General features: G+C 37.8%; 1 protein-coding gene across 6 annotated transcripts; it reads right to left on the reverse strand.

Moving 5' to 3' along the window:
- Positions 1–925: 925 nt before the first annotated feature.
- Positions 926–19,613, reverse strand: LOC118806061 (NLR family CARD domain-containing protein 3-like). 6 transcript variants are annotated; one of them, XM_036567349.1, is made up of 15 exons: positions 19,516–19,613; positions 15,376–15,470; positions 14,864–14,958; positions 13,834–13,935; positions 12,432–12,449; positions 12,248–12,349; positions 11,211–11,478; positions 10,452–10,665; positions 7,793–9,566; positions 7,512–7,685; positions 7,250–7,423; positions 3,038–3,211; positions 2,681–2,842; positions 2,554–2,600; positions 926–1,922 (listed from the first exon to the last, which is right to left on the reverse strand). In XM_036567349.1, the coding sequence occupies exons 3-15, from the start codon at positions 14,956–14,958 to the stop codon at positions 1,381–1,383; spliced, it is 3,846 nt and encodes a 1,281-aa protein (XP_036423242.1). In that variant the 5' UTR covers positions 15,376–15,470; positions 19,516–19,613; the 3' UTR covers positions 926–1,380. The 6 variants fall into 6 exon arrangements, with proteins under 6 accessions (XP_036423242.1, XP_036423248.1, XP_036423247.1 ...); XM_036567355.1 differs by having other exon boundaries at positions 19,458–19,534; XM_036567354.1 differs by lacking the exon at positions 19,516–19,613 and adding an exon at positions 18,506–18,610.
- Between the last annotated feature and the right edge of the window lie 3,148 nt (positions 19,614–22,761).

Raw genomic sequence — 22,761 nt, forward strand, 5'->3', positions numbered from 1 at the left:
CATTTTTAAAAAGCCATTCATGGTGGTGAGGTACATGCAGGTCATTGTAAGACAAAATAGTAGACTACAAAAGTCTTTTTTTTTCAGATTCACCATTAACATATAAAACCCAGAAGGTTCACTGGTGGTTTTCGATAATAAATAAAATAGCTACATTTGTGTTGTAGTAATCCTTTTTTCAGATTTATCATTAACATATAAAACCCAGAAGGTTCACTGGTGGTTTTCGATAATAAATAAAATGGCTATATTTGTGTTTTAGTAATCCCACCACCTGTCAGTAGCACTACCAACTTTGGACACCAGAGGTCATCATCCCCCGAATTCTGAGGCTGTCACTCCTTTGTCACACCTGTTTCTCCTCTCCTACAACTACCCCTCTCTAAACCTCTCTCCTTCGTGAAGCATTGCCAGTTATTTTAACCTAGCAATTCTGAGCCTTCTATTCGGTGTCTTGAACGTTTATGCTGGCTTTTTGACCTTTTGCTTGTTTGCCTGGACTTTTGTCTTTGGACCGTGTTGATTGTAATGTTTTGGATTATCTGGTATCTGACCTCTGCCTGTTCTTGGATTCTGTTTTTCAGATCATTGGACTTTGTATTAAACCTGCAAATGGATCCTTCCAACGTGCCTATGCCTGCTTCATCACACCACCTGGTATCACCTTTATTGTTAAAAAAATAGCTGAGTCAGTTTCACTACAGTACACCATGTCACACCAAACCACTTTAAATTACTCTGTTTACATCTCAATGACTGAATTAAGCCTGGAAAACGGTGGAATTCTACTTTGAGAGAACTCAAGAGCTCAATTCTAATATGTGTTTCCACAAAAGAGTAGTTCATAAATCAGTGTCAGGAGCATTGATAAACTCTTATTATGTATGATCAAACTTAGCAATCACAACAGTAGTGGGTATACTCATGAGTGATAAACAACAGTTTTTATCAGATTTTTTGTCACAAACAACATGATCAAAAATAAATAAATATATAATACATGTACATATACAACATATACAAAAGTGTATTAATGCTAAGCCTGTTAACTTGATGTGTAGAACAACTCATTGGATTTTAATTTTACTTTGGTCTAAAATGAAAAAATAAAATATACTAAAATACCAATATTTTACCTTTAAAATATGCATACAAGATAAAAATGATGACTTAACACACAATAAAATGTCCTTTTAAATATTTACAACAAATATCCAAAAATAGTTTAGAAACCTTACTAAATGCTATCTTCAACACACTGTTAAAAATGCAGTCCTGCAAAACTACTAAAACTAGTTCTCTCCGCTCCTCATCACAGAAGATGTCTGGCTGCTTTTCTGATACATATTCCCACATTGAGACCCATCTGCACCTACCAGTTTATTTCTTGTCCATTTTACACAAAGACACTGTAGAGCGCTGGGACTTAAACCCAAACCCTGGATAAAGTGGCTCAGTGAATGTCTGATGTGTTGTATGCAGTAGAGTGAGGTTGCCAGATGTCACATTGTAGAAAGACAGAGTTCCACCCTTCCAGTCAAGATAAACTCCCACCGTGTGTGACTGCGAGGGGGATGGTATGGAAGTTTTGCTTTTATTGTGACAGATGTTATACTCATTGTCTGCGCACTCGAGCCCCCACGATTTATCATTCAGTCCGAACACGGTGTTCCATCCTTGATCAAGAGTTTCTGCTTTGTATGTCACACCAATGTAGGTCCCATTGCCAGTCCAACTAACCTCCCAGTAAAAGCGTTCCTCAGAAAGGCCTTCTTTGCACAGAATTTGAGAAACATGATTAAATCGTCCAGGATGCTCAGGATATTCCTTCTTCTCTTCAACCCAAGACACTTGTCTTTTGTCCTCCGAGAGCCACAGATGTCCATTTGCTGTGTTTGAGTCAAGAGTAAGTTGACAAGCATCTGCAAAAAGGAAAATTTGTTAACAATATTTGTATTAATGCAGTGAATTAGATCTAACGGCGTGAAACATCCTGACACTTTTTCACAAGTTGGATCTAAACATGGATGTCAAAAGGTGGAACCAAGCAGGCTAGCATTATGGAATCAGGTTTATCAGCCACAGAGATAAATTATAGTAAATAGTAAATTATTTTAAAGATGATTTTATATGATGATATACAGTATATCATCACTCTCAGGACAAAATGTTGTATATCCATTATTTTCGTTTTACATTATTTGATGTAGTTTAAAATGGACAGCTGCCTTTGGCGAATGGACCAGAAAAATAAGAAAAATAATTAGAATAAATGATTTCTCTATTAACTTCCATTAAAAGTTAAGAACATTTTTTCCTTCTCCTGTCAAGTTACCATTTTGGAGATTTTGGAGGTTTTGTTCTAACAGTGAATAGATATATGTTAAAAAGGGAAATCCTATATAACACAATAAACTGGATCAGGAAGCAAAGTTGACTTTAGAAAAGTCATGAGAATGCTGTTTTGTTGATAAATTATTACTTTGGTGTCTTACACTTAAATGTTTTGTTTACTCATTAATAGAAGAGATCTGTAGCTACATACAGACTTACATTTTCTCAGCCCTGACTTGATCCGTGATTCCCCTCCATGGTCCAGTCTATGAGGAAACAGAAACACTGTAGTGAATGGCATTCTAAACTGTGTATTATGCTATTTAAGGATGTATAGTGTACTTACTTCACTTCTAATGACGACTCGGCTATTCCTGGGATAAGCTTCATATCCGAGTCTCCAGGATAGTTGTAGCTCAAGTCAAGATTTCGAATATGAGATGGGTTTGAACCCAAAGCATCAGCAAGTGATTTAAAACCTTCCTTTGTGATCTGACAACCTGACAGACTGAAATGATCAGGGATACACAGTATTTAACCTCTCAGATGTAGATGTTTCATTGCACATCCTTAACTCAACAAATAAGTGAATTCCTTTTGCACCTGACTGCATTAGAGTACCTAAGTACTTAAACAATCAGCAAGCTGGTAACAGTTATATTCCGTCTATAGAATCAAAAGATCACCATAATACATTACAAACCTGAGTGCCTGGAGTTTACAGCTCTGATTTTTTAGCCCACGTGACAGGAACTTTACACCAGAATCCTTCAAGTTATTATCCCTCAGATCCAAATCTGTTAGCTTTGTGGTGGTCGAAACCAACACTTGTGCAAGGCTCTTGCAGGACGTCTTTGTAAGCATGCACTCTCTGAGTCTAAGAGCACATGACAGGAAGTAAGTCATAAATTATTACGTTCGGAATCATCACTAATACGTATATTATCTTTTTGTTTCCGCACCCTAATTCATCTGTGTCTACAACAACGTGTACAAACAGTGATGGAACACATGCAAAACCCTTTTTTAAGATTATTTTAAGTGGATGAAGAAGATCTTTTTGGCCACAAGGGAGACTTGTGTTGCCCCAGCTTTAAGGCACTCACAACATTCTATTGTTATAAGCCATTAACATTTCTTGTGCATCTTTTCAACTAAATCTGTCTAAACAATATGAAATATTAACACTTCATTCATTTGTGCACATAGCTAAACAGGAAAACAACATGGGTCATTCCACGTCAATTCACCTGGCATATCTGGTTAAGGATTTCCAAAAACTTTAATTTAGTTGAAGTTGTTCTGTATGATATATTTTTATTATCCACTGCTATGCCGATGACACTCAGTTATACTTAGCAAGCAAACCGGATGATAAAATTAAACTTAGCAAGATTGAAGACTGTATAAAAGACGTAAAAGACTGGATGTTGAGTAACTTTCTCCTTCTTAACTCCGATAAAACAGTGGTTCTACTTCTTGGTCCAAAAGCGGCTAGAAACAAACTGTCTAATTTAACACTTAAACTAAACAATTTCTCAGTTGCATCAAGCTCATCTGTAAAAAGCCTTGGTGTCATTATAGACCCTGATCTGTCCTTCGACGCACACATAACTAATATTACTAAAACAGCCTTCCTGCATCTCTGCAATATTGCTAAATTGAGAAATGCATTATCTCTACAGGATGCAGAAAAGTTAGTTCATGCATTTATTACTTCAAGGCTAGATTACTGTAATGCCCTGCTGTCTGGATGTCCCAGCAAAAGCCTCAACAAGCTTCAGCTAGTCCAGAACGCTGCAGCCAGAGTTCTTACTAGAACCAGAGTTTGACCATATCAGCCCAGTTTTATCAACCTTACACTGGTTACCAGTTAAATTTCGCATTGATTATAAAATTCTCTTACTGACTTATAAAGCTCTAAATGGACTCGCCCCTCTGTACCTGAGTGAACTTCTCTCTCACTATGAACCATCACGCCTACTTAGATCACAAGGTGCTGGCTCAGGTTCAGGACTCAGACACAGCCTCAGTCTTTAAGTCTAGGCTAAAAACTTACTTGTATAGTCAAGCCTTTGGTAATTAGTTTTCCCTGTCAGTTCTATACCTGCCAGAATCTCTGCTGCTCTGCTAACACTTTAATCTGTAATCAGTTGCCCATTACAGAACTGACACCCATTACAGAACTGACTCTCAGTTCTGTCAGTCACTCATTACAGAACTGACTCTCTGTGTGTTTTTCCTTTCTTTCTTTCCTTTGCCGAGTTGAACAGCTGCCCACCCTGTGCGTCTGATGCTGCTGCCTCTCTGCCTTGATCGGGTGCCACTGCTCGCCAGCCCTCTGGACCGGCTTGACCACCATTGAGCTTCTTGCTGCACAACGCCGTGCAAACCTCACCCTCACAACCTGACCCCACTGATGCTGCTGTTGCATAAACTAAACTTATCAAATTAATCATTTGAACTAATCAATCATTTAAACTAATCAAATTAATCAATCACCCATTACAGAACTGACTGTGTGTTTTTCCTTTCTTTCGTTTCCTTTGCCGAGTTGAACAGCTGCCCATCCTGTGCGTCTGATGCTGCTGCCTCTTCTGCCTTGATCGGGTGCCACTCTGGACCGGCTTGACCACCATCAAGCTCCATGCTGTACTACGCCATGCAAACCTCACCCTCACATAGAGCTGGGCGATATGGCCAAAAACGTTATCATGATAAACAAAATTCATATCGTTCGATATCGATACATATTGCGATAAATGTCAAATCATGATTTCTTTCACGTTTGAAGGCTGATTTTGCTCCTGGGTGGTTAACTGTGGTTTTAAGCTATCACTTATGGTCGAATCATGACAAATACTTGGCAAACAGTGGAACATTTCACAAATCTGTCATGGGAGAGTGGGAGAAAGTTTCTGAGCTGTTTTTATCAGCTTGAAAAGCACAGCTGCAATTTTTGTAATAGTCATGATTTAAGAAAGAAAACAGATTATTTTTAGCTGTATGGTGACGAGCGCTCGGCTACCCCGTTACAAATACTAAACAAGTGGCCAACAACAGTGCTAAACTCTTTAGTTTCTCAACAACGTCAACTCGGTTCGGTAGGTCACTGCTGTCACTCCTACCACATCCATGTCAGAGCTTATCACAGTATTCAGACACCAGCTAGCGATGACTGGGTTTCTCTATGCTATAGTAGTAGTTTAAGGGGTGAACTGCAGTATATCTGACGTTCTCTGTGTAAAAGCATTATCTGCAGTGTGAATCTCTCACATCAGTCACAGAGTCCTCCTTTTAGGCATGTTTAAACTGAAAGCAGTGATTTTGTGTCTTGTTTGATCTACCGTATCATCAATTCACCGTGTTTTGCCAGAGCCAAGTCAGCCAGCAGCTAAAAACAGCTAGCCTGGAAAGATAGCGCTCTCCCGCTCTCCAATGCCTCACAGCTTCCTCAGTTTACTTTCGAACATGAACCCACTTCTTTCTTTCACTTTCGTTGCTCGAGAATGCACTAATACTAAAATATGACGGTTTGGCGCCGGAAGTGCGCTCTCTCCTGGTGACAGCAGTGTAGTGTCGCTTTCCTTGCAGTAGAAAGCGCCACCAGGGCTTTCGCTAAAATGTGGAAGTGTGAGAATGGTGTATTATATCGAACATTTATCGAACCTGTCTTATCGCTCTATCGAGGAAAAGTTATATCGCGATACTTATCGTTATTGTTTTTTCGATCTAACACACCTGATCTAGGTAATGAAGGCCTTCAGGAGCAACTGAATATTAGAGACACATGAGCAATGACTAAGCACCTCTGCTGTAGGTAATTCACACTATAGATAATCATGTAGAACATTCACTTACATCCTTGGATAACATGTCCTTCACCAAGTTTTGGCTGATTTCTCTTTGAATGCTCTTTCAACGCGCTCACAATCATCAGATTCATCCACTTGGGGAAGGGGTCCAAAGCACAACCAACATTACAAAATGTTCTTCCACTTGTTGTGTGCAATTACAGTTTTCCACCAGAGAGGTCTCTAAATCCCCAAATCTTACATGGTGTAGGCCTTTTTGATCCTGTAGTTTCTAAAAAGGGACTGATCATATTTTGTTCATTTTTTTCCTCAATAAAGACAACTAACTTTTTCATGCTCTAGTAGTTTCTTGAAAATAAGGTATTTGACTAATAATCCCAGTGTAAAGCATTCTTTAATGAAAACTTCCAAATTCATTCTGATCTAAATTCTACATTCTTTAAAAAAACAGACCTGTTGAGGGTTATTAGCACACTTTAAAGTAAAATATCATTCTTATTTTGTATTTATATCTAGTTAATATTTCAGCTCAGTTCAGTCATTAATTAAACTCAATATTTAAACTAATACAAACTAATAATGAAATTTTTAAAAACATATATATCATTAAAAAACTACTTGGAGCGTAGTTTTGAATTTTTTTTTTTTTTTGTGGCTGTTTAAATGAAATTTTTTCATGGAAATCTATTATGTGACCAGACAGGGCTCAGGTGAGTTGACATGGAATAACTCAACACAACACAACAGCACAACAAGCTTAGCATTTCTGCCTTAATTCTCGTGTTAGAAAGCAATGTTGTTAGTGTGGTTAAACAAAAACCTGGAATTTTATGGACAATGATCACTGACTCAGTGGATAACATGCTAAACAGAATTGCTAATTAGCTCGAATTGTTCAATTTATGATTATGCTGAGATTGTGAGTAAAATGAACCCTTTTCACTGTGGAAATAAGTGTCTGGTTGCACATATCACATGAGAAGGAAGAAGCATTTTTAAAAAACTGTTTACTCAATAGCTATAGCTTTTATAAATAAAAAATACAAACAAATATGCACAAGTAAAGTTAAGTGTTATTTATGTTTTTGCATTAAAAATACCTCAATTTTTGTAGGTTGCAGTGTAGACTTTGTAGGCCAGACTGAAGTAACTTCACTCCTGAATCTTTTAGATTGTTGAAAGATAAGTCCAAACATGTAAGGTGGGAACCTTCTGTTTCTAATACAGATGCAAGTACCTTGCAGCTTGTGTCTGTGATTCCGCAACCAGCAAGACTGTTGAAGAAACAGGAGGGACAAGATTGAGCACACTTCAAACTTCATTCATATATTGCTTATGAACAGAAACACCAGGTTCACTTACTTCAGTTTCTCTAACCAACAATGTGGACTTGTTAGTCCAGCAAGGAGCTGTTCAACTCCTTTATCTCCAAAGCCATTGTAGCTCAGTTCCAGCTCCCTAACTGGTGAGTTTGCTATCTTCAGTGCAGAAGCCACAGTTTCACAAGAGTCAGGTGTAATGTTACACCCTGAAAGGCTATTAAAGTAAACCAAAAAAGAACACTGAACATTGTCTCTTTATTATATCAATATTTATAATTTGTAACAATGCATGATTTTTGCATATTCAACTGCAATACTCACATGGCTTTCTTTGCTGTCTTCACAACAGGTAAAAGTCTTTGGCGGCCTACTTGTTGTGTGTTAAATGCCCTGAGATCAAATTCTTTAATGATGTCATCTGAAAGCAGTAGCACAAATGCCAGAGCTGAACATTGGTCTGGCTTCAGAACTTTGTCTGAGAGTTTTTCTGTGTGCAAAATTGTCTCCATTTCCTTCACCAGAGAGTTGTCATTTAGCTCATTCAAGCAATGGAACAGATTGATGGTCCTCTCTGTTGTGTTTTGTGTCTTGATTTTTTCTTCAATGAATTTGACAGTCTCCTTAATACTTTGAGGGCTACTTGCTTTTTGAATCAGAAGACCTTTCAGGAGCCTCTGATTGGAGTCAATGGAAAGCCCCAAGAGAAAGCGGAGGAACAGGTCAAGTTCTCCGTTCTTACATTGCATGGCTTTGGTCACTGCACTCTTCAGAACATCTGACAATTTCACTTTTTCTTTTTGTCTGGGTTCTGGACTAAGAACATTTGTACCCTCATTTATGTTTGAACACAACACATAAAGGGCAGCAAGAAACTCCTGAACACTCAGATGCACAAAGCAGAAGATCGTTTTACTATAGAAGCCGGCCTCTTCTTTGAAGATCTCGGTGCACAAAGTGGAGAACTGTGAACCCTCACTGATATCAATACCGTATTTTTTCAATTCCTCTTCATAGAATATCAGATTTCCCTTTTGTAACTCTTCAAAAGCCAGACGTCCCAGCTTCAAGATCATCTCTTTGTCTGTTTCTGACAATTTGCGTGGATCTTCTTTTTTCATTCCTTGGTATTTCATGTTCTTCATGCTTGTCTGAATCAGGAGGAAGTGTGTGTACAGCTGTGTTTGGTCTTTAGGAATTTCACTACTACCTGGTGACTTCAGAAAGGTTTCAAGAACAGTTGCCGAAATCCAACAGAAGACTGGAATGTGACACATAATGTGAAGACTCCGTGAAGACCAGATGTGTTCAATGATTTTGTCTGCAACATGCTTTTCTTTGAATTTCTTCCTGAAATACTCCTCTTTCTGTTTCTCCTGAAACCCTCTAACTTCAGTAACTCGTTGAGCACAACCTTTGGGAATCTGGTTAGCTGCTGCTGGACGGGAAGTGATCCAGAGATGAGCAGAGGGGAGTAGGTTGCCCTGAATTAGATTTACAAGAAGCACATTTAGTGTAGTTGGCTTTGCTATGTCAGACCATTTTTGGCTGTTCTGGAAATCCAAAGACAGTCTGCACTCATCCAGGCCATCCAGAATTAACAAGAATTTAATGTTCTCACTCTCAAGTTTTTCAATCTCTTTAATTTCTGGAAAATAGTGCTGGAGAAGGCCCATCAGGCTGCAGACTCGTCCCCTCTCAAGGTTTAGATCGCGAAAAGAAAGTGGAAGAATGAGGTGGAAGTCTTGATTGGACTGACCTTCTGCCCAATCAAGAACAAACTTCTGCACAGAGACAGTTTTACCAACTCCAGCTATCCCTTTGGTCAGAACTGTTTTAATATGCTTTTGTGCCTTGAAGATGTTGCTCAAATCAAGTGGAGTTTCTTGTGCGTAGAGATTCTTGGCTGCAGCCTCAATCTGCCTTACTTCATGCTCATTATTTACCTCTCCGGTTCCACCCTCAGTGATATAGAGCTGTGTGTAAATGTCCTCTAATATGGACTGCTGTCCCAGCTGTTCATTACCTTCATGTAAATGTTTAAATTTGATTCTGAGTTTTGTCTTCACTGTTTCCATGCAAATTACAAGTGGTGTATCTGAAAAATAAATTGTTGAACTGTTAAGCACTGTTATGTGTGAAAGGTCACTACAGTGTTAAAAAGAAAGAGAACTCATCGTGGAGCTTTTTTCACTCTTCTCAACAGCAGATTCATTTGTTTAACTAAATTTCTAATTTGTTTAACTAAGATTTCTTTGTTCATCCAACAGTTTGCTGCCAATAAAACATAACAAGGGGACACAGCCTATATCACATTTTCGTCTACTAATAATCCAGCATGACTTGCAGTCTAATCATGTTACTGATGTAACTAACATAGCATTAGGTTCTGTCCCAAGAAGGGAATCAAATCTTAGTGTGCTGAGTGGAGGACAGCTGTGCTACCCACCCTATACCAACTGTAAGCTAAAGACAAGAATTTATTTATTAAACACTTTCTTTGTGGTGTGTGGCCAATAGAAATGGCAATAAAACATCACCATTCTGGTCTTTAGTATTTTGGTCTCTGCCCACCAACCCGCAGGCTGGGGATTGATTCTCTGCTCAGGCAAACACATCATGCTGTACCAACAAGCAGCCCTGAGCAAGACTCCAAGTGCTACATCAGCTTACCTCTGTAACACGATTAGATTGAAAGCCGTTCAAGATAAAAGTGGCAGCAAATGCTGTAATGTAGCATTGTAGGTAAATTTTTTAAAGACATTTCAATTTTATTGCATTTATCTAAATTGTAGTCGGTTAAACAGATTATTCTTAGTAAGAAAAACCACAAAAACAGCTTGAGAAATGTTGAGAAAACTCAAAAATCTTGATTCATCACATTGCTTTTTTTTTTAAAGTGCATTTGTATCTAGTTTAATAACCTTACCAAAGCATGTGTTTATAGTCTTGTATATAAAATCGTATTTTCCAATAGACTTACTTCGAGTCAGGAAATGAACAGTGACTTTCAAAGTGTCTTCTCCAGAGAAGCTTTCCATCATTCTTTCAGCAACACCCTTAGGGTCCAAATCATCTTCCAGACTCTCAAAGCACTCTGGGTATTCTCGGCAGAGGTGGTTTTTCAAAGCTCTGAATGTATCTGCCGTCATGCTACTCAACATATTTTGCAGAGCAGACAAAGTGTTTGGTGTAACCTGTTGAAACAAAGGAAGTTTTAGACAAAAATGTGAGGCTCAGAAATGTTAGTTAAAAAGATCTTTCTCCGCCGTGTTATGCATTTCATTTTCTCAACACCTTGTAGAAGTTGGTGTACGACTTTTTTCAACTACATCTTTATAGCCATATAGCAATATTAAATGAGATAGGAAAGATTTGGAAGCTGCTGTCCTACTGCTTTTTATATTCTTTGCAGAATCAGTGATGCCTTTGTGGACCTATTGACAGTGTTTACACCTCGTCACTTCATGTGACTTGAATCTGCATTGTATCCTGATAAGATTTTAGCCACATGCATTTACAACTGGAAGTCAAATGTGTCTCTGGTTATGCAGCAAACAATTGCCAAAGGTTTACCCATTCAGTCTCTTTGTCTGCCATTTTTTTTGCACAGTAGTGTCTGTCCATATTGCTATTAAGCGTTTTGTTTGGAAGCCTTTGGGAATATAAACATGGAATTCTCACATTAGATGGTCTAAAGTGGTGCATACAACTTTAATCAAACATCCTTGGCTGTGCTCACCTTTGTGTAATGCTTTTTATGGTCTCTGTGCTCCTGTATAGCACAGCTCTTGCAGATAGGATTCTGATCAGTCCTGCAGAACATATCTAGAACTCTTCCATGGTACTGACATCGTTCCTTATTTATGTCACTGGTTTCCACTGCTGCAGCCTCTGTCTCATGTGTCTTTGTGTCTGTTGCACTGAATCGAAGTGGTTGAATCATTGAGCTGTCACTCTTCATAGATACTTGGCTGGGTGAAGGCGAGTCTGGTCTCTGTATCTGAGTTCTGTGAAATAAAGACTGTAATTAAAACATGGCTCATACTATTGCTTTAATAGTAGGATCCAGATTTAATAAACACCTTATAAAAATAATAAATGTGTTTTATATATAAATGATTTAAGGATTTTAAGGCTCAAAACAGACTGCGATATTCAGAGTGCACAGACACCTCTCTTCACCTTTTTTATCTCTCCTTGCTCTCCTATTGAATCACTCATTCAATTACACTGTTGACCATGTCAAGTTACAGAACTTAGTAAGGTTTTGAGTCCTAAAAATCAAACATTTGAAAATATCAGAAAGACCTCTCGTCACTTCAGAGCTCAATCCTGAGGGCTAAGGATTCCTAAAGACTCCTCTCACACTACCAGACCATCCGTGCAGGCAGTCGCTTCATCGCTCGTAACCTGGAAAATCACCTTAGATTGGAAAAATTTGTTGGAAGGGGCAAATCATGTTTTAAAACGGGCTAAAAATCGTGTAGCGCAAGTCCAGCTTTTGTCCAATGTGATGTGAAGGAAACCTTCAACCTTCAATGTTTTTTGCATTCTCAAGTCAAAACAGCTACTATAGTGGCATTGCTGCCTACAATGTGCATGGCATTGAACTGGGCAGCCCTGTTTCTACACAGAAAAATATTTCTTGGTATTGTGGCATTATTTGCAATTTTAAACCATCTTGTCCCATTTGGGACTAAAAAAATAAAGGAAATATGTCTTGTGTTTCATGTGGAAATCTTACATTTGTAACATAAGCAATGCTCTAGGCCATACCTCTCGTCTGTCTGACTGAAACGAAGAGGTTGTATCATTGAGCTGTCACTCCTCATAGATGCATGGCTGAGTGAAGGCGAGTCTGGTCCTTCCGCCTGAGTTCTGTGAAATAAAGACATTAAAATATAGGTCTGGCTGCTGCATTAGTAGTGAAATTTAGAATTAATAATTAAAAATGCCTTACAGAAAATGTAAACTGCATCTGGAAGTTTAAGAAAGGATGAATACATGTTATACATGTTTCACATGGCTGACTCATGCTGCAAGGCATGGCTCAAATAAAATCATCAGGTATACTGAAAATACTACAGTCCACATACAAGGAGGAGGTTATTTTGTTGTCCAGACAAGTTATGTGTATTTATTGTTCTGTGTATTTATTTCGTGTGCATTTAATGTTGTGCATGTTGATTGTCTGATGTATTTATTGTATATTCTGCACTTGCTTTTCACTGTTTTTCACAGTCTGAAGAATGACATTTCGTTCCAATGTATGAAAGTTACATTGAGGAATGACAATAAAGACGCCTTGATTTAACTTTACATGTTGTCAGTGTACAAAGAAAAACAAGTATATCCAATAAAGTAACTTTACCAGAGAGGGCAAAAACTTTTCACTTTCAATGTAAGTTAACCCAATTTGTAATTTTATTCAAAGTGATTTCGGAGCACTGGACAGCGAAAATATGTAGGTGTGACAATAAAAGTATCTACCAGTTCACACTAACTTGAGTCATACTGCTGGGTTTTCAAGCTCAACAGTATCCTGTATCTGATATGGTCCACCCCTCTTCAAGACAACAGCAAGCCAGTGGGTGACAATAATCCATTGGAAGGATGCTGTCACAGGTTTCAACACTCCTGTCATACTTTAAACCTTTCAACTCCAGTTCTAGGACTGTCTAACAGTGTTCTATGTACATTCATGATGCTTTATTCAGCACTTTATTGAGCTGATCAGCTTGCCAACCAATCAGCACTCAGTAGTAGTAATGCTAGCGTTCTACTGCTCCCCTGCCAAAACTTTTCTGTAGAAAAACAGAAAGATACTGCCAGGTTGTCTTAGAGATTTCATGTTATACATTGTTCTACTTTAGAAAATGACTAGAAAAGCATTTAATTATCAAGTTTAACCCCTTTTATTGAACACTCATTGGCATTCCCCATCCTCCTCTGGTCTTGTTTCTACACAGAAACTGATCATAACCCTATTCAGGCTTAAAGTAACTGGAAATGTAGCCTTTACAATATACTGAGCAGCAACACATTTTTCAACTTCAACATTTTTTCCCTCTTCACCAGTGAAGTTCATGCCGAAAATATTTTGTACGTTGTTTAAAGTAGTAGCACCGATGTTAAAACACTACAAAGCCGACTAGCTGTATGCATTGTAGCATTATTTGTCTTCTAAAGCATCTGTTGACGAAGTGCTAAGGATTGTCTTGTGAGATTTAAAGCTTCTTGTTCATGGCTGTCAAAGAAAGTAGCACTGATTTCCTTTTGAGGCTTTAAAAGTAAGAAACTGTGTCGTGTTTCATGTGGAAATCTTACATTTGTAGCGACTGTAGCAATGTTCTAGTTCATACCTCTTTTCTGTTTGACTGAGACGAAGTGGTTGTATCATTGAGCTGTCACTCTTCATAGATGCTTGGCTGGCTAAAGGCGAGTCTGGTCTCTCCATCTGTATCCTGTGAATTAAAGAATGTCATTTAATAATATGCTTGTAAATTTTATGCATCATTTGGGATTACTGGTGGACTCAGGCTGTTTTAAGGGCAGGGAAAAAATAAACACGGCACCTACTGCACAACATGGGGCCCCATCTGTGCACAAAAAGCTACGATGCAACATTAATGATGAAACAGTCTTCATCCTTGATTAAGATTAACATTATATTAGTAGGCAATCCACAATACACAGGGAACTATAAACCTTTAAAATATTTATTTAACAAACACTTCTGAGGTAAAACACAGAGGAAACGATTAATCTAGGCACTTACAGTGTACATACATTAGTATTCAGTAACGCATCATAGGTAAGACTCAATCTTTATAACCTCAAAGAAAGCTTGCTGTATTATCTCTCACACTGTAGTAGATGTCAGGGTTTGAGCCCCTTCTGACACCTGAACATTCTAGAGGGGGTGTGGCTAAAACTAAAACTTAAATGGATAGAATATACTTACGAAAGAGTATTTTACACTTTATTGTGCCATTGTGAGCAACTATTTACTTTGTCTTTTACTATGAAATACAGTTAATCTGACATAATCTAATCTAACTAAAGAGTGCATTGTAAAATAAAAAACAGGGACAGTGCAGATGAGATTACAGTTTAGACCATTGTAAGGGCACCTAACAGAGCACTGCATCATGTTTTTTCCACTAGAAGGGCACTCATTAAGACATGTTATCTAATTTTCCTGCTCTAGAAGGACATCATCATAATTTATTGCTTAAAGGGGCATCCTAGAGGGCACTCAATCATTTTTCCCCATGTGAAAGGCAGCCAATAGGGCACTTTCTTTTTCTCTTTCACCTCTCATTTTCACCACTCTAGATGCTTTTTCAACCCCCCCACATCCCCCCGATTAAGCAAAGCTCCAGTCCCTACCTCTTGTCTTCGTCACTGAAACGCAATGGCTGAATCATTGAGCTGTCACTCTTCATAGACGAATGACTGGGTGAAGGTGAGTCTGGTCTCTCCATCTGAAATAAAGACACACCATTCAGACAACAGCAGGTTAGTGCTAACCATCTTTCATTCACAAAAGAAGCAGAAAGATGCTCACAGGCAGTGCAGGCGAATAGATGCTCTACAGTTAGTTAAGAGACAGAGCTTCTTTTTTGACTTTAGGCATCATCTCTAAACAGCTCCCACAGTGGTATTACCAGCATTATAAACATGAAACTGATTTAGAAGGCCTTATTCCTAAACAATCATTTATCATATACCTCCATTATCCATTACCCTTTTTTTAAAGCATTTGCTTTTTCTTAGAGTGCCAAAAAGTATCATGACAGTTTCGAAGCTTACTGTTTGGGGCTTTAAAAGAAAAAAGTGTTCCTTGTTTCATGTGAAAAGGTAATGTTACTAAGCTTTTACATTTAAGTCCTGATCCATACCTCTTCTCTTTCTCACAGGAGTTTAGATCATTGAGTTATCACTCCTTATAGACACACAGCTAGTTAAAGGTAGGTCTGGTTTCTCCACCTGAGTTCTATGAAGAAAAGATTGTAATTAGAGCATAGGACATAATGGTGAAACTTACTGTAATTACAATTTGGGCCTGTCAAATCAAGTTCACAGAAGCTGAAGGATGCGGGCCTCACCATCCTTTGTTGCAAAGGTCAAATGATGGGTCCAAAAATAGTAGTACAGTACAGCTCATTTAGTGAGGAGTCACCTGGGGATTTTCCTTAAACTAAAAACGATGGAACCATCTTCCCTACAAGCAGCACTAGTTTACCACTGATAAGTTCTGACTGGGATGCTACTTCACCAAGATTGAACACTGTGCACTCCAGTAGCTAGAGAAGATGTATGACACCATTGATAGAGTTATGAGGTGTTATCTTTCCTTGCAGCCATACAAGATTTGGTTGTATGTTAAGCAAGAAATACCATTGTTACTGACACTTGTCTTTCTCATTTTGTACAACTCCAACCAGCAAAGAACTGATGGAGGGAAAATCACTAATGAGAAGTGAAAACCAACACACTTCACTTTGAATCAGTGTCTGCGTCCGGAAACTTTTGCTATTGCTCCTGTCCTCCCCTTCCCCTCCAACTGCTTCTCTACTGCCCCAGAGGAATCGAAGAGAGGATTAGGACGGAGCAGAACGAACAGAAACTGGGAAAATGGGACAGTTGATTACATTAAACATTGTTAAATTTTATATAAATTATGATGAACTGGTGCCTATGACAACACTGGCTTGAAAGCACACTTCTAATACTCCTGTATCCAGTCAGAGCTGCTGCACAGAGCCAGATGATTCACATTTGTGTGGTTTTCTAGTCCTTTTTTTTTACATCAAGTACAAAATACATAACACAGAATATATTAACAAAAAACACAGAATTTAAAGTATGGTTGGGTAGCACACACTCATGTATCCTCTGCTGGAAGCCGCTTCAGTGAGTGTTTGGAGCAGCTTCTCTCGTCTCCTCTGGTATTTGGACAGTTGTTTACATGGCGTCACAGAGACAGCCTGTAAGATGGTGTCAAATTAGTGTCCATGTCAGGAGGAGGGGAGGAGGATTGGTGGGGAAAAAGCAATAACTTTCATAGTTTCTGGACGCAGCCATTGTTTTGATGCTTGGCTCATTTGCTGAAAAAACATGCGATCAACAATATTCAAAGTTTCCTTCAGCACACTACGTACTGACTGCTTTAGTAACAGATTAAAGAAGCAAATTACAGATTACATGGTTTTGAGCCAATCACAAGCAATGTCTTGATTTGAGAGTTCATATATGAATCCCACGCCCTGCACATGAAAGAATGGTTGAAAGACTAGGGCTAGATTAAATGTGAATAAGGCCCAATCCCATTTCCCTCCTCACCCCTACCACTTAGCCCTTACCCCATTGTCTTGTGCATTCACATCAAGGGGTAGGGTGTCCCAATTTTTGTTGAGACAGAGGGGTAGGGTGAAGTGTTAGGGATACATTGCCCTCCAAAAACATTTAGCTGAGGTTGCTGAACTTTACCCTCCTCTGCTATCACTGCAGACTGGCAGGGCCGCCTACAGAGCACCACTAGTAACCTGTTAATGTAGTAATGTTCTTCTTTATTTGAGGGTTGTCCCATTTCGTAGGGGAAGATTTTCATCACTACCCCTTGTAACTCAGTTCCAAGGGGCAAGGTGACACTCGAAAACAAGGGATAGGGGCAAAAATAAGAAAAGGGATTGGGCCCAAGACTGTGGATGTGATTAGTCAGGAGCTTTGCAATAAAGACCAGCTGCTATCTGTTCTTGAAGTAGACTCAGTGGTAAAGCAATTTTGTATTATGTAACACATCCAAAAACATGTTTAATTATTACATCTATTGCTATATGAGGGACAGTTTTGGACCATTTATTCCAAATACAGTTCAGGATAGAGCAGATTTAAAATGGTCAAATGTCAACATGTAAAAGTGCAACAGTTTAAAAAGTTTTAGAAAGCTTTGTTCTGCCACCACTGAGCATCAGCCGCACACTCTCCATTAAAATTTGAGCCATACCACCTGAGTCATGAGACAGCTCCTTATAAAGACCGTGCTGAATGGAATCAAGTAGGTCATGTGAGCTGGTTTGGGTGTGTTAAGGCAGTGAAAAACTGAAACTGTGCAGGGCGGTGGTTCCCCAGAACAGCCATTAAATCACTTTGTTACAGCAAAGAAAATATTCATCTCTGAATTTATTTTGGGAATAAATGTAATCCTTTTGGGCGCAAAGAATACTAACAATGAAAGTCAATATTAATAGAAAAAAAAATCACCATTTAGCCGTCAGACTCACTATGTACAAGACCATCAATCGGAGCGTGTTGACACAAAAAATGCGCCTGAAATAAAAACCCTTAGTGCACTAACCGATGGACTATACCCCAAGAATATACTTTTATTCGCCAAACTGTATCTTACGCAGTTTTGCAGGCTTTGGTGAAGAAACCGAACGTAAAAGTTGACATGCCATTTTCTATCTATCATCGTATTTTGTCCTCAAGGTTTTGTAGACCACGTGGTGCTAATAAAACACTGTGTAATCGCGGACGCATAAAAGTTAACAATGTGAAGAAACACCAATAATAGTGAAAATGCGCAGTACGAGCATATAAAACAGGTGAGGATAAGAAAAGCCTTAGACACAAACCGCGTTGTCCTGCGCAGTTTGGTCATTTTCCTGCTCAAACACACAATTTAACTTGGCAGTTAATTACCAGGTTTAGTTAATGTGTGAGGGAGAAGTCAACAAACTGTGCTGGACTCTGGTGAACTAGACAAAATACACGAATTAAAGTCGCTGTATAATTATCATTATTACAGTCACAGTACATTACCTCTTCACATATTCGTTGCCACTAATAAAATCGTTCATAATCATTAAAACAGACTACGTAGCTGTGAGCTTCCTTCCTTCAACAAAAACAAAAGAACAGTCAACTTGGTACTTTCGTTTTGCACTGTACACTGGAACTGTAGACTTTGTGGCATCGTGTTTCAGTACATCAAACTCCGCTGACTGTAAAGCCTTAACCGCTTACCTCCTTTCGGTTGTTTGAATTCAAACTTTCCCCTGATATGGTTTCCCTGATATGACAACGTACAGAAGGTTTGTTGCCCCCCACCGAGGCGCCTATATATCTAACTCTCTCTCTCTCTCTCTCTCTCTCTCTCTCTTTATATATATATATATATATATATATATATATATATATATATATATATATATATATATATATATACACACACACACACACACACACACACACATATATATATATAAATTAAAAAAGGATTTTTGGAAGGATATGTTATATATCCTACTAGATACTAGATATAGATATAGTATATCTATAAATAATGACTTAAATATTAATGTCACGTGTTTAAACTATCTTTGTTCACTGTTATTTCAAAGTGTGATTATTGGTGATTTCCTGACGTTAGTTAGAGGGATTTGGCAAGATCTGGCCACCAGATGACACTCTGCTGCTAGGAATAACCAACTGACAATGTTGACACAGGCTGTTGTCGACGCCACGTCATTTCTATCTTCTGTTTCAGCCGTACGCAGTTTTGGAGACCGCACAGTTACCAATAAAATGCTGTGAGCTAATGTTTAAACATGTAATGGAGTAATAATGACAATTCGGTGGATGAGCTGCAGCTAAAACAGATTATTTCATCCATATCGACATGAAGATACCACATATGGAAATGAAGGTGAACTGTTACAGGAGAAACTCCCTCTACAAGCGGAAAACTGGCGAACAGACACGAAGAAACTCGCCATAAAATATCATTGCAGTATTAAAATACGTCATACACAATCATTATTAACAATAAAACAGTTTAGAATCTGCACTATCTGCACGTCTACATGAGTGTAAGGCTGTTCTCCAACACCAGCTGTGAGCTGACTTCCCTCCCTCTTCATGAGCAAAAGGGTAGTTTCGTTTTTAGACATGGTGCAGGCAGATTAATGTATAAGACCTGTAGATTGTGGTATCCAGATTGTGGCACCCTTGACGGTGAAATCTTGACCACATACCTCATTGAAGTGTCTTCGGGTTTTTGAAGGATGTCATTTCTCCGTATTTGAACTTTTCCCCTGTAGTGGACTATTCCCAGCCCTCACTTACTGACATCATAAACTTATGGGCGTTGCTGAAATGATGCGAACGAACATGTAGCCATAATTAGCATACAGGTGGAAAACCAATACAGCTCGTGCTTTAATCATGCCAGAGAGTAAATACAGTATATAAAGCAACTATGAACCCCCCTAAAAAGATGGTTCTTTAAGGGTTCTTTAGTAAAGGAAATGGTTCTGTTTAGAACCATAACTCCTATATAGAACCATTTGACACTTAAATGGTTCTTTGCATGGTGAAAATGTTCTTCAGGACTGATGGTGAATGTGCTGTATGTGCATTCTTGAAAATGGCTCTATATTGCACCAAAAAGGGTTCTGCTATTGTTACAATATCAACCATTTTCAAAAAGGTTCCATATAGAGCCATATACAATGAAGAAATTTGCCCCAAAACACTTCAGGATCAAACTCCACTCAGACACAGTGATCTATTATGATACAATTTTAATTGCACACAGTATTAGACTGTTTGAATTTGATATGGCACTATGGTAGAAGTCATTTAAATGCTCTCCCATTCTTTAGAAATGTAAAAACTCACTAAACACCTGATTTGTGGTCACTTCAAATACAAAGAATCCGATGTAAATAAGAACTGGAGGATGTTTCTTTAGTAAATAATATGTAATAGATCATGTGTAGGATATTTGAGAGGGTCTGAATAGGCTTTGTCATGACAGATAAGCATGTTTTGTTAAATGACTTTATTAAAAGAGTTGCAAATCATTTAGTTGTTCACAAGCCATATAAAGCACAAGGACCTAAGCCTAGTAGTTCTATAAGCACTTCATGATTGTGTCAAAACTGATAATTTAAAATGGATTACTAAATTATATGCTTGTAATGAAACTGTTTAAGCCAACAGATATGAAGGGTTTTGCTGAAAAGTGCATTATAGACCACTTTCGAAATTTCTCTTTTATTCATGATATACATTTTTGGGAGTACACATACAAGAAATGTGATTGCTATATTAGGATTAATACAGCCTTTATTAGAGAAATAAAAATGTTATTTCCATTATATGTCACCTGTTATTCTTCAAAAAAAAATTATATCCAAAACTGTCACAAATTGATACACAGCATTTTGGAATCAAAGCCTTCATTTCCATATTAGGAAGAAAATTCAGAATTGACAAGTATGTGTCTCCTCTTATCACACAAACGTGCTTAGCATGACAACCAATATTCCCTGGCCATGATCTTGGGCCCCTCAGGCAGCACTGCATCAAAAGACACAATTCTGTAGTGGAAATCACTGCATGGGCTCAGGGACACTTCCAAAAACCACTGTCTATGAATACAGTTTGTCGCTGCATTCACAAATGCACAAAGAAGAAACCACATATAAACAGAATCCAGAAACGCTGCCACCTTCTCTGGGCCCGAGGTCATTTAAGATGGACTGAGGAAAAGTGGAAAAGTGTGCTAAGTTGTATATTATGATTAATACAACCTTTGTTAGAGAAATAAAAATGTGGTTTCCATGATATGTCAGCTGTTATTCATTAAAAAATAATATCCAAAACTGTCACAAATTGATACATAGCATTTTGGAATCAAAGTCTTCATTTCCATATTAAGAACAAAACTCAACAAGTCGACAAGTATGTGTCTTCTCCTATCACACAAACGTCCTTAGCATGGGCTTGAATTGATGTAGTGCTTCACTAAACACAAGAAATTGTTCAAAATAGTGCAGGTTTATATTAGTAGTTTGTTGCTTGTAGTGTATTAGTATAATGTTTTTTTGCTAGATTTAGTGTAAGAGTTAGTTAGTTGGTTAGCTAGTTTTCAGGATATATCCAGGTTAAGTAATGAATAATAGCAACGATAATAATTAGGTTACATAACATAATTCATACAGAAAAATGCAGCTCAATGTGCTTTACAGTGTAATTCAATAAACCAGCAAAGTAGTACATAAAACAGAGAACAGCAGACTAGAATATGAACTATAGAAACTAAAAGAAAACATTTGTTTAATAACAAATGGGTAAAAAAATGGGGATACTGAGAGAGCATTAAATTAAAATGAAATGGAATAACATTAGAATGAATAACATAGGATTCTCAATAAATACAAAATGAACCATATATAAAAGACCATCTAATGACATGTTAAACTAAATAAATATGTTTTCTGCTGTTTTTAAAGTAGTAACAGTAACTGGCTAATACTGATAGGTAAAGAGATATAAATCTTTAGTGCATAGTAACAGAAGGCTGTTTCACCAGTCTTTTTACACTTCCTTCTGGGAATATTCAATTAAGCAGCACTTTGTGATCTTAAGATCCAACCTAGAACATAGTCTGTCAGTCATTCTGAAATGTATGAAGAGTTTTAAGAGCTTTAATAAATAATAAACAAATATTAAAATCACTGAAAAAGGCCAGTGTAACTAACTAAAACAGCTCTAATATGTTCTTTATTTTTGTATGTGTAAACAGTTTGGCTGCAGCCCTCTGAACAAGTTGAAGTCTGTGACCTGTGGTTTTATGTAATCCTGTGAATAATGCATTACAGTAGTATAGTTGTAAAAAGACAAAAGAATGGATCAGCTTCTTAGCAATAAAGTTTGACTTTTGCAACTGTGCAAAATGTTTCATAGTTTCTTTTTAACCTTTGGATCTTCAGTCCTTTTATTTGGATTGCTAAATGTTGGACTGATGTAAATGCTGATTTCTTTTGCGTTTAGGATATGAGCAGCTAACTGTGTTATTGGGCTACTCCTTTGTAATTCTTTCTAATCCTCCAGGTCATTTTCTCTCAGATCCAAATTTATTTGCCTTGTGTGGGATGAACTCAGCACTTCATTTAGGCTCCTGCAGTAGTTCTTTGTAAGGTGACATTGCCTTAACCTGTGAGGATAAAAATACACATCCAACCAATAGGTTATTTCATTATTTTAAGCTTCTTCCAACTGTTTGATCTATTAGTTTGTATTGTTTTGTCTATGGAATGCAGTATTCCTCATTGGATGAATTTGTATATCATTGCTGTTGGAATAAAACCTCGAAACTCCTCGTAAACTTCACAGGAAAAGGAAATAATATTCTTAATTTGTACTGGAAGTTAATTGAACAAGATATTTTTCGAGGTGATTTTTGAGCTTTTCTGTTGGTCTGCTCGTCATGA

This window comes from Colossoma macropomum, unplaced genomic scaffold (assembly GCF_904425465.1).
Source record: "Colossoma macropomum unplaced genomic scaffold, Colossoma_macropomum, whole genome shotgun sequence".
NCBI lineage: Eukaryota > Metazoa > Chordata > Actinopteri > Characiformes > Serrasalmidae > Colossoma > Colossoma macropomum.